Source organism: Emiliania huxleyi (genome assembly GCF_000372725.1).
Source record: "Emiliania huxleyi CCMP1516 chromosome Unknown EMIHUscaffold_126, whole genome shotgun sequence".
In the NCBI taxonomy this organism is placed as follows: Eukaryota; Haptophyta; order Isochrysidales; family Noelaerhabdaceae; genus Emiliania; species Emiliania huxleyi.
Window position 1 is genome coordinate 157,361 of NW_005201327.1, and position 12,136 is coordinate 169,496.

The window sequence follows — 12,136 nt, forward strand, 5'->3', positions numbered from 1 at the left end:
ACGAGTGGCGCGCCGCGTCTCTCGCGAGGCAGGCGGTAGGCGACGCGGCGTACGCCGCGGCGCATGCTGCTGGCGCTTCGCGGGCTGAGGCGTGCGACGCCGCCGTGAGGGCGGTGAGGGTGGACGAGGTTGAGGCTCAGTCCTCGTTCCTCGTGCGCGCGGGGTGGTACGGCTCCGGCCGTGATGGGGGCGGGGAGGGGGCGGGGGCGACGGCCGCACGGAACCGCCGCCGGCGGGGGGCGAGGGCGCGGGCGAAGGAGGAGGAGCCAGAGCCCGGGGAGGATTGGGAGGGGGAGGAGCGGCCGGAGGAGTACGCCGGCCTCTTTGACGACCCGTAAGGGGCCGTCGCCTGCTGTGCCATTTGTAGTGCCAGTCCGAGCCAGTCTGCTGTGAGGCATTGTTGTAAAATTCTTTGGCCTTGGTTTTCTTCTTTCTGGCGGCATGAGGGGCGCCCTCCTCCCAACCCAGCTCGCCGACCTGGCTCGGGGCGACCTGGCCTGGCTGCGCGCCTTCCTCTCCGGGCGGCGGACGCGCGGCACGTCGCTCGCGGCCCAGCTCGACGCGCGGCACGACACCGAGAAGCAGGACACGCTGCTGACCTGGGCCGCTCGGCACGGGCAGGCCGAGGCGGTGCGGCTGCTGCTCGAAGGCGGCGCGAGCGTGGGGGTGACGACTGGCGGCGGCGCTTCCGCGCTATCCATCGCGTGCTACAAGGGCCACGTCGAGTGCGCCCGGCTGCTCCTCGAGGCTGGCGCGGCGACCGACCAAGCAGACTCCAGAGGCGTCACGCCGCTGTACATCGCGAATTTGACCGGCCAGCTCGAGATCGCGCGGCTGCTCGTCGAGGCCAACGCGGCGGTCAACCAAGCAGACGCCAGAGGCTTCACGCCGCTGTACGTCGCGAGCCTGAAGGGCCATGACCAGTGCGCCCGGCTGCTCGTCGAGGCTGGCGCGGCGGTGGCTCATGCAAACGCTGAAGGCTTCACGCCGCTGTACGTCGCGTGCTACAAGGGCCACCTCGAGATCGCCCGGCTGCTGCGCGACGCTGGCGCTGACATCAACCAGGCCCAGGAGAGCGGCGCCACGCCGCTGTTCATCGCGTGCGAGAACGGCCAGCTCGAGTGCGCCCAGCTGCTGCGCAATGCTGGCGCGGCCATCAACCAAGCCAACCAGAACGGCGCCACGCCGCTGTGCATCGCGAGCCAGAACAACCACGTCGAGATCGCCCGGCTGCTTCTCGAGGCTGGCGCAGCGATCGACCAGGCCTGCGGCAACGGCGTCACGCCGCTGTTCATCGCGTGCCAGAAGGGCCACCCCGAGGTCGCCCGGCTGCTGCGCGACGCTGGCGCTGACATCAACCAAGCGATGAACGGCGGCGCCACGCCGCTGTTCATGGCGTGCCAGGGGGGCCAGCTCGAGTGCGTTCGGCTGCTCCTCGAGGCTGGCGCGGCGACCGACCAAGCGGATTCTGAAGGCCGCACGCCGCTGTACATGGCGTGCCAGAAGGGCCACCTCGAGATCGCGCGGCTGCTCGTCGAGGCTGGCGCGACGACTGACCAAGTGGATTGTGAAGGCTGCACGCCGCTGTTCATGGCGAGCCAGGATGGCCACCTCGAGTGCGCCCGGCTGCTCCTCGAGGCTGGTGCGGCGTTGGCTCATGCAGACGCTGAAGGCTTCACGCCGCTGATCATCGCGAGCCAGAACGGCCACCTCGAGGTCGCCCGGCTGCTGCGCGACGCTGGCGCGGCGGTCAACCAAGCGATGAACTGCGGTACCACGCCGCTGCTCATGGCGAGCCAGGAGGGCCAGCTCGAGTGCGTTCGGCTGCTTCTCGAGGCTGGCGCGGCGATCGACCAGGCCGATGAGGAAGGCGCCACGCCGCTGTTCGCGGCGTGCGAGGACGGCCACCTGGAGGTCGCCCGGCTGCTGCGCGACGCTGGCGCTGGCATCAACCAAGCGATGAATTGCGGTACCACGCCGCTGTACATCGCGAGCCAGGAGGGCCAGCTCGAGTGCGTCCGGCTGCTCCTCGAGGCCGGCGCAGCGATCGACCAAGCCAAGCAGAACGGTGCCACGCCGCTGTTCATGGCGTGCTTAAACGGCCACCTCGACGTCGGCAAGCTCCTCTCCTCCTACGGCGCCTCCCGCGCCGCTACGCCCTTCGGCACGCCCGAGGAGGCCGCAAACCGCCAAGGCCACGCCGACCTCGCCGCCTGGCTGGTCGCCAGCCGCGGCTGGACGCCGCTCGCGCACCTTGAGACCCTCACCGCCGCCCGCGCCACCGCCCTCCTGCGCAGCGGCGCGAGCTTGCACGAGGGCGAGCCGACGCCGCTGCGGCGCGCCGCGGGCGGCGAGGGCGAGGCGGCGGCGCTGATCCGGCGGGCGGCGGCGCCGTGGTCGTCGGCAAGCCACTCGCTCTTCCCCGCGGCGGCGCGCGCGCGGGCGGCGCTCCTCGTCCGCTCGATCTACGAGATCCACGAGCGGTACCACCTCGACTCGGCGGGAGCCACGAACGGCATCGCGGCGCTCGACTTTGGCCACTGCGTCTTGGGCTTCGCGATCACGCGCGAGACGCAGTAAGAGGGGCCTGCTTTCGCGCGCGGCGCGGCACTCGGCGCTGGCTGCGATTTCGGTTATGCTCGCGCGTGCCGAGACGTGGTTGTGACAATGTGTGCGCGGGTTGTGACTGGGAGGAAGGCAGTGGGGTGCAGGTCTGCTCACCCACGTTGCACTGGACCTGTTGCCGTGGGCCTCCTGCCCGTGTTCGGGCGTGGAGATGCGAGGCTCGCCTTTACCTTGCTTGCCCACCACTTGTTCTGCCCTTTAAGCTCCTTTACCGGGGACGCAAAAACGCAACGTGCCCTCCTCCTTGGCACTAGAATTTTACAACAAAACTCCCTCGCACGACACTGGGGGCACGGACGGGAGTTTCGGGAGACTCGGGACTAGAGCCGTAGAATAGTATGCACATACGGCTTTAATCTGGCGCACAGTAGAATTATGCACAGATTTTTTCAGAATCTGGCGCACACAGTTTGTCATTTGGAGTCATGGGATACATACACAACGAAATAATCACCGACGAACGGAGAGAGAGACAGACAGAGAGTCGTCCGCGGAGCACTCATAAATCACCACGTGTGCCGCGTCGAACGACGACAGTGGCTCCGTTGCGGCTTGCAGCTGTAACTGAGCCAGAAACACTTTTTCATCTGCGGCCCCCGTTCTGCGTGCACGCACCGCTGCGCCACACCTCACACGCCGTGCTGGCCTGCGCCAGCGCCTGCTGCGTCCAAGTCGTCCAGTGTGCGTAGCCTTTTTTGCTTAGGTGAAGCCTGTCTCCAGCGTACAGGGAGTTTGGGTTGCCGAGATCGACGAAGCCTCGGTAGCTATCGACCATAATCAGTGGAGGCCGGGAGCCCAATGCTGCGCTTGCGAGGGAAGCGGCGTGCTGACGGATTAGTCGGTCGTAGGCGCGATACTTTGCATGAAGAGACGACGTTGATGGCTCCGGCTTTGTGCCAACATATACAACGCGAGCTCCCGCCGCGTTGATCTTCGAGACGATCGCCCGGAAATCGTCGAATGTCGCCGAGACAGTGCGGCCGTTACCAACGTCATTCTCTCCGCACACGAGGACGACCCATTCTGGGTTGTAGCGGTCTAGGAAGCCACCAATCTTCTTCCGTAGCTTGCGGCAAGTCCAGCCGCCGACGCCCTCGTTGGCCGAGCCAGGGAAATATTGTCGAGTCTTTTTCCACAGCTCGATATCGCTGTCGCCAGCAAACAAGACGCTCGTCGCGCCGCCGGCGCAGCCACCGTTGCTGCAACCAGACCACGCCGCCTTAGCGCAGTAGGTCTGCACGCCGGCTGGCACACGGCCGCCATTGGGATGGCGGTTGAGCCACGTCCCGGATTGGCAGCCTTGCACGCCATCGCAGTAGTAGCAGCCGCTCGGCCAAGAGCTCGTCCTCTCCTTCCCACGGTACTTCGACTTCCGGGGCTGCACCTCCTCCCTTGCCGTCTTGCATGCTGCGTTTGTCACAACCTTCAGTCGGTCGGCTGGACAGGAGCCGCCGTCTACTAGGAGGACGTCATCGGACGCAAGGGCGGCGGCCGCCTGAAGAACAAGAAGAGGCGAGAGCGAGATGCCCAGGCGCATTGTTCGGCGTGATCGGTCGATATGCACGTGCTTGCTTTATCGACGTTTTATCGGGCCGTTCGTAGAGCTCTATCGGATTTGGGCGAGTTTAATAATTCTTTCTTATCAACTATCTGTGAAGAGGTGGAAAATTCTTTTCCGTTATCTGTGAAGGCCTCCAGGGCTCCACCTCAATCTCATAGACCAGCGCCATAGGACCTCTTTTCTCATCATAGGCTAGCGCACACAGGGGAGAGCAACGGTGGGGAGAGAGCAGAGAGGAGCCTCTCAGCTCATAGCCCCCCGCCCTGCCCGCGGCCGTGCCGGGCCCTGTCGGGCGGCCCTGAGTGACTCACAGCTGACAGGGAGATCTGGGCAATGAGTACAGACAGAGGCGCGGCGGAGCGGACATCGACAACGGCCATTATTCACGTACGCGCCAACCTACCGTACGGCGGGTCAGATATGGCTTTCTTCACAAGACGGGGCGCGGTGGAGTTTCTTGTAAAATTCTTTTTCGTCTTTTTTCGTCTTTTAGGTTTCAAGCATGCGCTCACCCGGGATCCCGGGCCGCCGGGCGGGACGTGTGGCATCAGCTGACTGAGTGTCCTAGTTTAACTGTTTCTTTCGCCTCTTTTCTCTCTCTAGATTCCGGCCCCGGTTGGGCCACCCCTCCATCACACCGCTGTGCTATGGCTCCCGCGCGAGCGCCGGTCCGGTAACTAAGTAAAGCTTGTTTTTACTGATACTGCCCCAACATCGCCCCCCACCGGAGTACCCGCTCACGCGCCGCCGTGCTTGGCGTACTTGCTGCGAAGTCGGAAGTCTTTCGAGCTCTTCGGAGTGTCGGGGAGCCTCGAGGGCGACCACAGGGTTGGAAATTATGCTGGTCTTGCTCGCGTCCACCGCTGCGTTCCGCCCGCCGGCCACGGCGGGTGCGGGTCCCTCTGCGCGGCCGGCGGTCGCGTCGCGCCGCGCCTCCGCTCCGCTCGCCACGGGCGCCGCCGCAGCCGCCGACGCCGACCGGCCACGGTTCCCCAGCTCCGACCTGCCGCTCGGGCTGGGTCAGCTGGGCGTGCCTGAGCCGGGCCCGATGCCGCTGGTCGGCGAGCGCGACGCGTGCGGCGTCGGCTTCCTCGCCGACACCAAGGGGCGCAACAACCACGACATCATCGCACGGGCGTTGCACGCGCTGAGCTGCATGGAGCACCGCGGCGGGTGCGGCGGCGACCGCGTGTCGGGCGACGGGGCGGGCGTGATGACGGCGGTGCCGTGGGGCCTCTTCGAGGCGGACGGCTCGCTCGGCGGCAAGCCCGCCGACTCGATGGGCGTCGCGATGGCGTTTCTGCCGCAGCAGCCCGAGGCGGCGCAGCAAGCGCAGCACCTGCTCGAGACGCAGGCGGCGCTCAAGGGGTTCGAGGTCGTGGGGTGGCGGGAGGTGCCGCAGGCCAAGGAGTCGCTCGGCCCGCTCGCGCGCGACGCCCTCCCCACCATCCGCCAAGCCTTCCTCCACCACCCGACGCTGCGACGGGACGATCTCGAGCGAGCGCTGTACAAGCTGCGCCGCTCGACCCAGGCAATCTCACGCAATCTCACGCAATCTGCCCCATCTCCCTCCCCACCCTCTCGAGTGCGCGCTGCACAAGCCCTCGCCGCTCGACCCAGGCAATCTCCCGCAATCTCCCGCAATCTCCCGCAATCTCCCGCAATCTCGCCGGCCCAGGCGGACCTCCTCGAGCACGCAAAGGAGAACCCCGACTGCCCGGTCGGCGAGACGTACTTCGCCTCCCTTTCCTCGCGCACGATCGTCTACAAGGGGATGGTCCAGTCGGCGGTGCGTCTCCCCCGTCGCCGCCGCCGCCGCCGCCGCCCTCCCCGCCGCCGCCGCCGCCGCCCTCCCCGCCGCCGCCGCCGCCGCCCTCCCCGCCGCCGCCGCCGCCGCCCTCGCCGCCGCCGCCCTCGCCGCCGCCACCCCCGCCGCCCTCGCCGCCGCCGCCCTCGCCGCCCCCCACGCCGCCTCTCCCATCGCAGGTGCTCGGCCGCTTCTACGGCGACCTCACCGACGAGCGCTACACGACCAACTTCGCAATCTACCACCGACGCTTCTCGACAAACACGGTGCCGAAGTGGCCGCTCGCGCAGCCGATGCGCTGCCTGGCGCACAACGGCGAGATCAACACCCTCATCGGCAACGTCAACTGGCAGCGCGCGCTCGACGTGCAGCGTGGCCGGCGCGACCCGCTCTGCTCCGACACGAAGTCCGACTCCGCCAACCTCGACTCGGTGTTTGAGAATGCGATCCGCGGGACGGGCAAGCAGCCCGTGCTCGCCCTCTCTGCGCTCGTGCCCGAGGCGTACCGCGACCAGCCCGCGTACGACGACCACCCGGAGGTGACGGCGATGCTCGACTACTATGCGGGGCTGCAGGAGCCGTGGGACGGCCCCGCCCTCCTCACCTTCTGCGACGGCACGCAGCTGGGCGCCCAGCTCGACCGGAACGGGCTGCGGCCGGCCCGCTTCCTCGAGACCAAGGACGGGCTCGTCGCGTTCATGTCCGAGACCGGCGTCGTCGAGGTGGACGACGCGGACGTGGTGCGCAAGGGCCGGCTGGGCCCTGGCAACTGCATCACAATCAACCTCGCGACGGGCGAGTTCAAGACGAACCTCGAGGTGAAGAAGGGGCTCGCCGCCGAGGCGCCCTACAGCGAGTGGATGGCCGCCAAGGCCAAGAAGGTGCCCTACCGCGACGAGTTCGCGGTCGAGTGCGAGGCCGAGGTGCCTCCCGGCCTCGTGCAGCAGATGACCGCCTTTGGTTGGACTTCAGAGGACCTCGAGATGCAGGCGAGATGCGGCGAGATGTGGGCGAGATGCGGCGAGATGCGGCGAGGTGTGGGGAGATCTGGCAAGCTCGCTGCTCGAGCCTGCTGCAGCGGCGAGATCACCTCGCCGACGCCGTACCGCACCCCACATCTCCCCATATCTCTCCCCCCCCCCCCCGGGCAGGCGGAGCAGGCGGTGCGCGACGGCGCCGAGGCCGTGCTCCTCTCCGACTTCCGCGAGGGCGAGCCGCACCGCCGACCTCACCCTTCGTCCCCTATAGTACAGATATTGACAGGCTCGATTTGTTGTATAGGCGGCCGCACCGCCGACCTCACCTTCGTCCCGCCGCTCCTCGCCGTCGGCGCGGTGCACCACCACCTCATCCGCGCGGGGCTGCGCATGCGCGCCTCCATCCTGGTCGAGACGGCGCAGGCGTGGTCGACGCACCACATCGCCTGCCTCGTCGGCTACGGCGCGTCGGCGGTGCACCCGTACATGCTCTGGTCCGCGGTGCGCTTCCTGTACGAGTCGGACAAGTCGGCGAAGATGCGCGAGCAGGGCAAGCTCAACGACATCTCGCTGCGCGCGTCGCTCGTCAACACGCGCAAGGCGCTCGAGGCGGGCGTGCTCAAGATCTCCCCACATCTCCCCACATCTCCCCATATCTCCCCAAAGGCGCTCGAGGCGGGCGTGCTCAAGATCCTGTCCAAGATTGGGATCTCGCTCCTCTCGTCGTACCACGGCGCGCAGATCTTCGAGGCCATCGGCATCGGCGAGCAGCTTGTCGAGACCGCCTTCCGCGGCACCCCCTCCCGCGTGGGCGGCCTCACGCCGCCCGAGCTGGCCGAGGAGGTCCCATCACTCCACTTCATCACACCTCACCATCACTCCACCGCCCACCTCCTCACCATCACTCCACCTTTTACACACACACACCCTTCAACACCATCACCTCCACACCATACCACTCCACTCACCTCCTCACTCTCCTCCCCTCCGCTCACCTCCCCACAAGGTTGCGGAGTGGCACGCGACGGCGTTCGGCGGCGCGGCGCCGCCCGAGCGGCTGCTCAACTACGGCTTCGTCAAGTTTTACGCGAAGAAGGAGCACCACGAGAACACGCCGCCGATGTCCAAGATGCTGCACAAGGCGCTCGACTCGTACGAGGCCGGCGACTGGGACAAGGGGCGCGACCAGTACAAGCTCTTCAACGACGCCGTCGCGGCCGCGCCGCCCGCGACCCTCCGCGACATGCTCGAGATGGCAACCCCGCCGCACCCCAACCCATCCCCTACCCCCGTGGCACCCATCCCCTACCCCCGCGGTACCCGAACCCAGGTGTCGGACCGCGAGCCAATCTCGATCGACGAGGTCGAGCCACCCTCACCCTCACCCTCACCCTCACCCTCACCCTCACCCTCACCCTCACCCTCACCCTCACCCTCACCCTCACCCTCACCCTCACCCTCACCCTCACCCTCACCCTCACCCTCACCCTCACCCTCACCCTCACCCTCACCCTCACCCTCACCCTCACCCTCACCCTCACCCTCACCCTCACCCTCACCCTCACCCTCACCCTCACCCTCACCCTCACCCTAGGTCGAGCCGGTCGAGGCCATCATGAGGCGGTTCGCGACGGGCGGCATGTCGCTGGGCGCCCTCTCGCGCGAGGCGCACGAGACGCTCGCGATGGGCGTGAACCGCGCGGGCGCGCGCTCAAACTCGGGCGAGGGCGGCGAGGACGAGGCGCGCTGGACGGCGGTCTCGGACTCTGACGACCACGGCAACTCCCCGAGCTGGCCGCACCTCAAGGGGCTGCAGGACGGCGACATCGCCTCGTCGAAGATCAAGCAGGTGGCGTCGGGCCGCTTCGGCGTGACGCCCGCGTACCTCATGTCCGCCGAGCAGATCGAGATCAAGATCGCGCAGGGCGCAAAGCCGGGCGAGGGCGGCCAGCTGCCCGGCGCCAAGGTGAACGCGTACATCGCCTCGATCCGCGCGTGCAAGGAGGGGGTGATGCTCATCTCGCCGCCCCCGCACCACGACATCTACTCGATCGAGGACCTGGCCCAGCTCATCTACGACCTGCACCAGATCAACCCGCAGGCAAAGGTGTCCGTCAAGCTCGTGGGGCAGGTCAGATCCTCCCACCCCCCGGCACGCCTTCGGCCACAGCCACCAAGCACGCTGCCGCCGCTAGCGCCACCGCCGCCGATCCGGACAGCCGCCCCGCCCCCTCCTCCGCCCTCGTCGCCACCTCTCCCTCCAGCCTCCCCGCCATCCCCACCACACCACGCTGCAACGGCAGGTCGGCATCGGCACCGTCGCCAGCGGCGTCGCAAAGGCCGACGCGGATGTGATCCAGATCTCGGGGGCGGACGGCGGCACCGGCGCCTCGCCGCTCACGTCGATCAAGCACGCGGGAGGGCCGTGGGAGCTCGGGCTCGCCGAGTCGCACCAGGCGCTGCTGCTCAACAACCTGCGCGACCGCGTGGTGCTCCGCGTGGACGGAGGCCTCAAGACGGGGTACGATGTGGTGATGGGCGCGCTGCTCGGCGCCGACGAGTTTGGCTTCGGCACCATCGCGATGATCGCGGTCGGCTGCGTCGTCGCGCGCATCTGCCACACAAACAACTGCCCGGTCGGCGTCACGACGCAGAAGGAGGCGCTGCGCAGGAAGTTCGTGGGCGTGCCGCACGACATGCTCGGCTTCTTCGTCTACATCGCCGAGGAGTCGCGGCAGGCGCCCGAGATCGCCGCGAGATCGACGCGAGATCGACGCGAGATCGCCGCGAGATCGCCGCGAGATCGCCGCGAGATCGACCCGAGATCGACCCGAGATCGACCCGAGATCGACCCGAGATCGACCCGAGATCGACCCGAGATCGACCCGAGATCGACCCGAGATCGACCCGAGATCGACCCGAGATCGACCCGAGATCGCCCGAGGCGCGCCCCCGACCGCCGACGGCTCGCGGCGCAGTGTGCTCGCCCACCTCGGCTACTCCCCGTATCTCCCCACATCTCCCCATCTCTCCCCATATCGCAGGTGCTCGCGCACCTCGGCTACGCCTCCTTCGACGAGATCATCGGCCGCGCCGACCTGCTGCGCCAGCGCGAGCGGCCGCTGCACAAGACTGCCAACCTCGACCTCGGCTACGTCGGCCAGATGCCCGACGTGCGGCACGACCGCGCGTGGCAGCCGGAGGTGCCCGCGCCGTGGTCGCAGAGGTGACGCTGCCGGCCTCGGTCCGAGCTCTTGGTCCACCTTGCTTGGCGCTTGGTGGGTAGGTGCCCGACCCGTGGGCGCAGACGGACACGCTCGACGACGAGCTGCTCGCGCGGGAGGACATCAAGCGAGCCATCGAGGCGCACGAGCATGTGACCGTCCACTCGCCGATCACAAACACGGACCGGACCGCCACCGCGCGCGTCACCGGCGAGATCGCAAAGGCGCACGGGAACCGCGGCTGGCGCGGCTCGATCCACTTCGTCTTCGAGGGCTGCGCGGGCCAGTCCTTCGGCTTCGCCTGCCTCGACGGGCTCGACCTCGAGGTGCGATCTCCCCAGATCTCCCCCGATCTCCCCACCTCTCCCCACCTCTCCCCATCTCTCCCCACCTCTCCCCACCTCTCCCCACCTCTCCCCACCTCTCCCCACCTCTCCCCATCATCTCTCCCCATCATCTCTCCCCACCTCTCCCCATCTCTCCCCACCTCTCCCCATCATCTCTCCCTACCTCTCCCCACCTCTCCCCACCTCTCCCCACCTCTCCCCACCTCTCCCCACCTCTCCCCACCTCTCCCCACCTCTCCCCATCATCTCTCCCCACCTCTCCCGGGCTCGCGACCTCGAGGTGTGCGGAGACGCAAACGACTACGTCGGCAAGTCGATGCACGGCGGCCGCATCCGCATCCACCCGATCGGGGGTGAGACAACAGCCGAGAGACAGCCGAGAGGCGGCCGAGAGGCAGCCGAGATCCAGCCGAGAGGCAGCCGAGATCCAGCCGACCGAGGGCGAGGCCGGCCCCGCGCCGCGCCGCCCCGTCTGTGCACGGCGCCCCTCCACCCCCCCCCACCCCCCCCCCCAACCACCCCCCGCCCCGCCCCACCCCGCCCCCCCCCACTCCGCCCCGCCCCCCGCCCCGCGCCCCCGTGGCCGTGCGAGCAGGCGAGATCGGGTTCGAGCCGTCCGAGTCGGTGATTGTGGGCAACACGTGCCTCTACGGCGCGACGGGCGGCCGCTTCTTCGCGGCCGGGCGCGCGGGCGAGCGCTTCTGCGTGCGAAACTCGAACGCCGAGGCGGTGGTCGAGGGGGCGGGCGACCACTGTGAACAGCGTCTCTTCACACCTGCAGCTGTGAACAGGCGGTGGTCGAGGGGACGGGCGACCACTGCTGCGAGTACATGACGGGCGGCGTGGTGGTCGCGCTCGGGCAGGCGATCTCGGCTGAACCTCGGCCGCACCTCGGCCGCACCTCGGCCGCACCTCGGCCGCACCTCGGCCGCACCTCGGCCGCACCTCGGCCGCACCTCGGCCGCACCTCGGCCGCACCTCGGCCGCACCTCGGCCGCACCTCGGCCGCACCTCGGCCGCACCTCGGCCGCACCTCGGCCGCACCTTGGCCGCACCTCGGCTGCACCTCGGCCGCACCTTGGCTGCACCTCGTGCTGCGGGAGAGGCGAGAGCGGGGAGAGGGAGTGGGAGGCCGCGCCGGGCACCGACCGGCCCGCCGGCGGGCGGCTGCAGGTCGGCCGCAACGTCGGCGCCGGGCAGACGGGCGGCTGGGGCTACTTCCTGGAGGAGGGGGAGGGGTACAGCCTCGCGCCGCGCATCAACCGCGACGTGCAGATGCAGCGGGTGAACCCTCTCGGCGCCGAGCAGCTGCGCGAGCTCATCGAGGCGCGACGCCCCCGCGGCGCCCCCGCGACGCCCCCGCGGCGCCCGCCGCGCGGCCGGGCGCGCTGTGCGAGGGCGGGCGCCTCACGGCGGCCTCCTCTGCTGCGAGCAGGCGCACCTCGAGGCGACGGGGTCGCAAAAGGCAAAGGCGATCCTCGACGACTGGGAGGCGGCGCTGCCCAAGTTCTGGCACGTCTTCCCCTCGTCCGAGGCAAAGGCGCCAGAGGTGCGCTTCCCGCCCGCGCGCGGCCGCCGCCGCCCCGCGCGCTCCG

General features: G+C 68.7%; 3 protein-coding genes across 3 annotated transcripts in view; 2 read left to right on the forward strand and 1 right to left on the reverse strand.

Annotated features, from left to right (window-relative positions):
• Positions 1–1,939: 1,939 nt before the first annotated feature.
• Positions 1,940–2,580, forward strand: EMIHUDRAFT_362191 (hypothetical protein; the record flags this gene model as incomplete). The annotated part of the gene is made up of 1 exon (XM_005789628.1): positions 1,940–2,580. The coding sequence occupies exon 1, from the start codon at positions 1,960–1,962 to the stop codon at positions 2,578–2,580; it is 621 nt and encodes a 206-aa protein (XP_005789685.1). The 5' UTR covers positions 1,940–1,959.
• A 628-nt stretch (positions 2,581–3,208) lies between these two features.
• EMIHUDRAFT_109907 (hypothetical protein) lies at positions 3,209–4,162 on the reverse strand (the record flags this gene model as incomplete). Its single annotated transcript, XM_005789629.1, has 1 exon — positions 3,209–4,162. The coding sequence occupies one exon, from the start codon at positions 4,160–4,162 to the stop codon at positions 3,209–3,211; it is 954 nt and encodes a 317-aa protein (XP_005789686.1).
• Positions 4,163–5,234: 1,072 nt separating this feature from the next.
• EMIHUDRAFT_225692 (hypothetical protein) overlaps positions 5,235–12,136 on the forward strand; it is a gene marked incomplete at both ends in the record, with an annotated part of 7,713 nt that continues 811 nt past the window's right edge. The window contains 14 exons of the mRNA XM_005789630.1: positions 5,235–5,579; positions 5,865–5,975; positions 6,173–6,953; positions 7,275–7,585; positions 7,637–7,813; positions 8,025–8,180; positions 8,580–9,101; positions 9,331–9,681; positions 10,015–10,173; positions 10,257–10,520; positions 10,822–10,894; positions 11,137–11,270; positions 11,742–11,825; positions 11,977–12,090. Of these exons, the coding sequence (XP_005789687.1) occupies positions 5,235–5,579; positions 5,865–5,975; positions 6,173–6,953; positions 7,275–7,585; positions 7,637–7,813; positions 8,025–8,180; positions 8,580–9,101; positions 9,331–9,681; positions 10,015–10,173; positions 10,257–10,520; positions 10,822–10,894; positions 11,137–11,270; positions 11,742–11,825; positions 11,977–12,090 (3,582 nt within the window). The remainder of the gene's footprint in view (positions 5,580–5,864; positions 5,976–6,172; positions 6,954–7,274; positions 7,586–7,636; positions 7,814–8,024; positions 8,181–8,579; positions 9,102–9,330; positions 9,682–10,014; positions 10,174–10,256; positions 10,521–10,821; positions 10,895–11,136; positions 11,271–11,741; positions 11,826–11,976; positions 12,091–12,136) is intronic.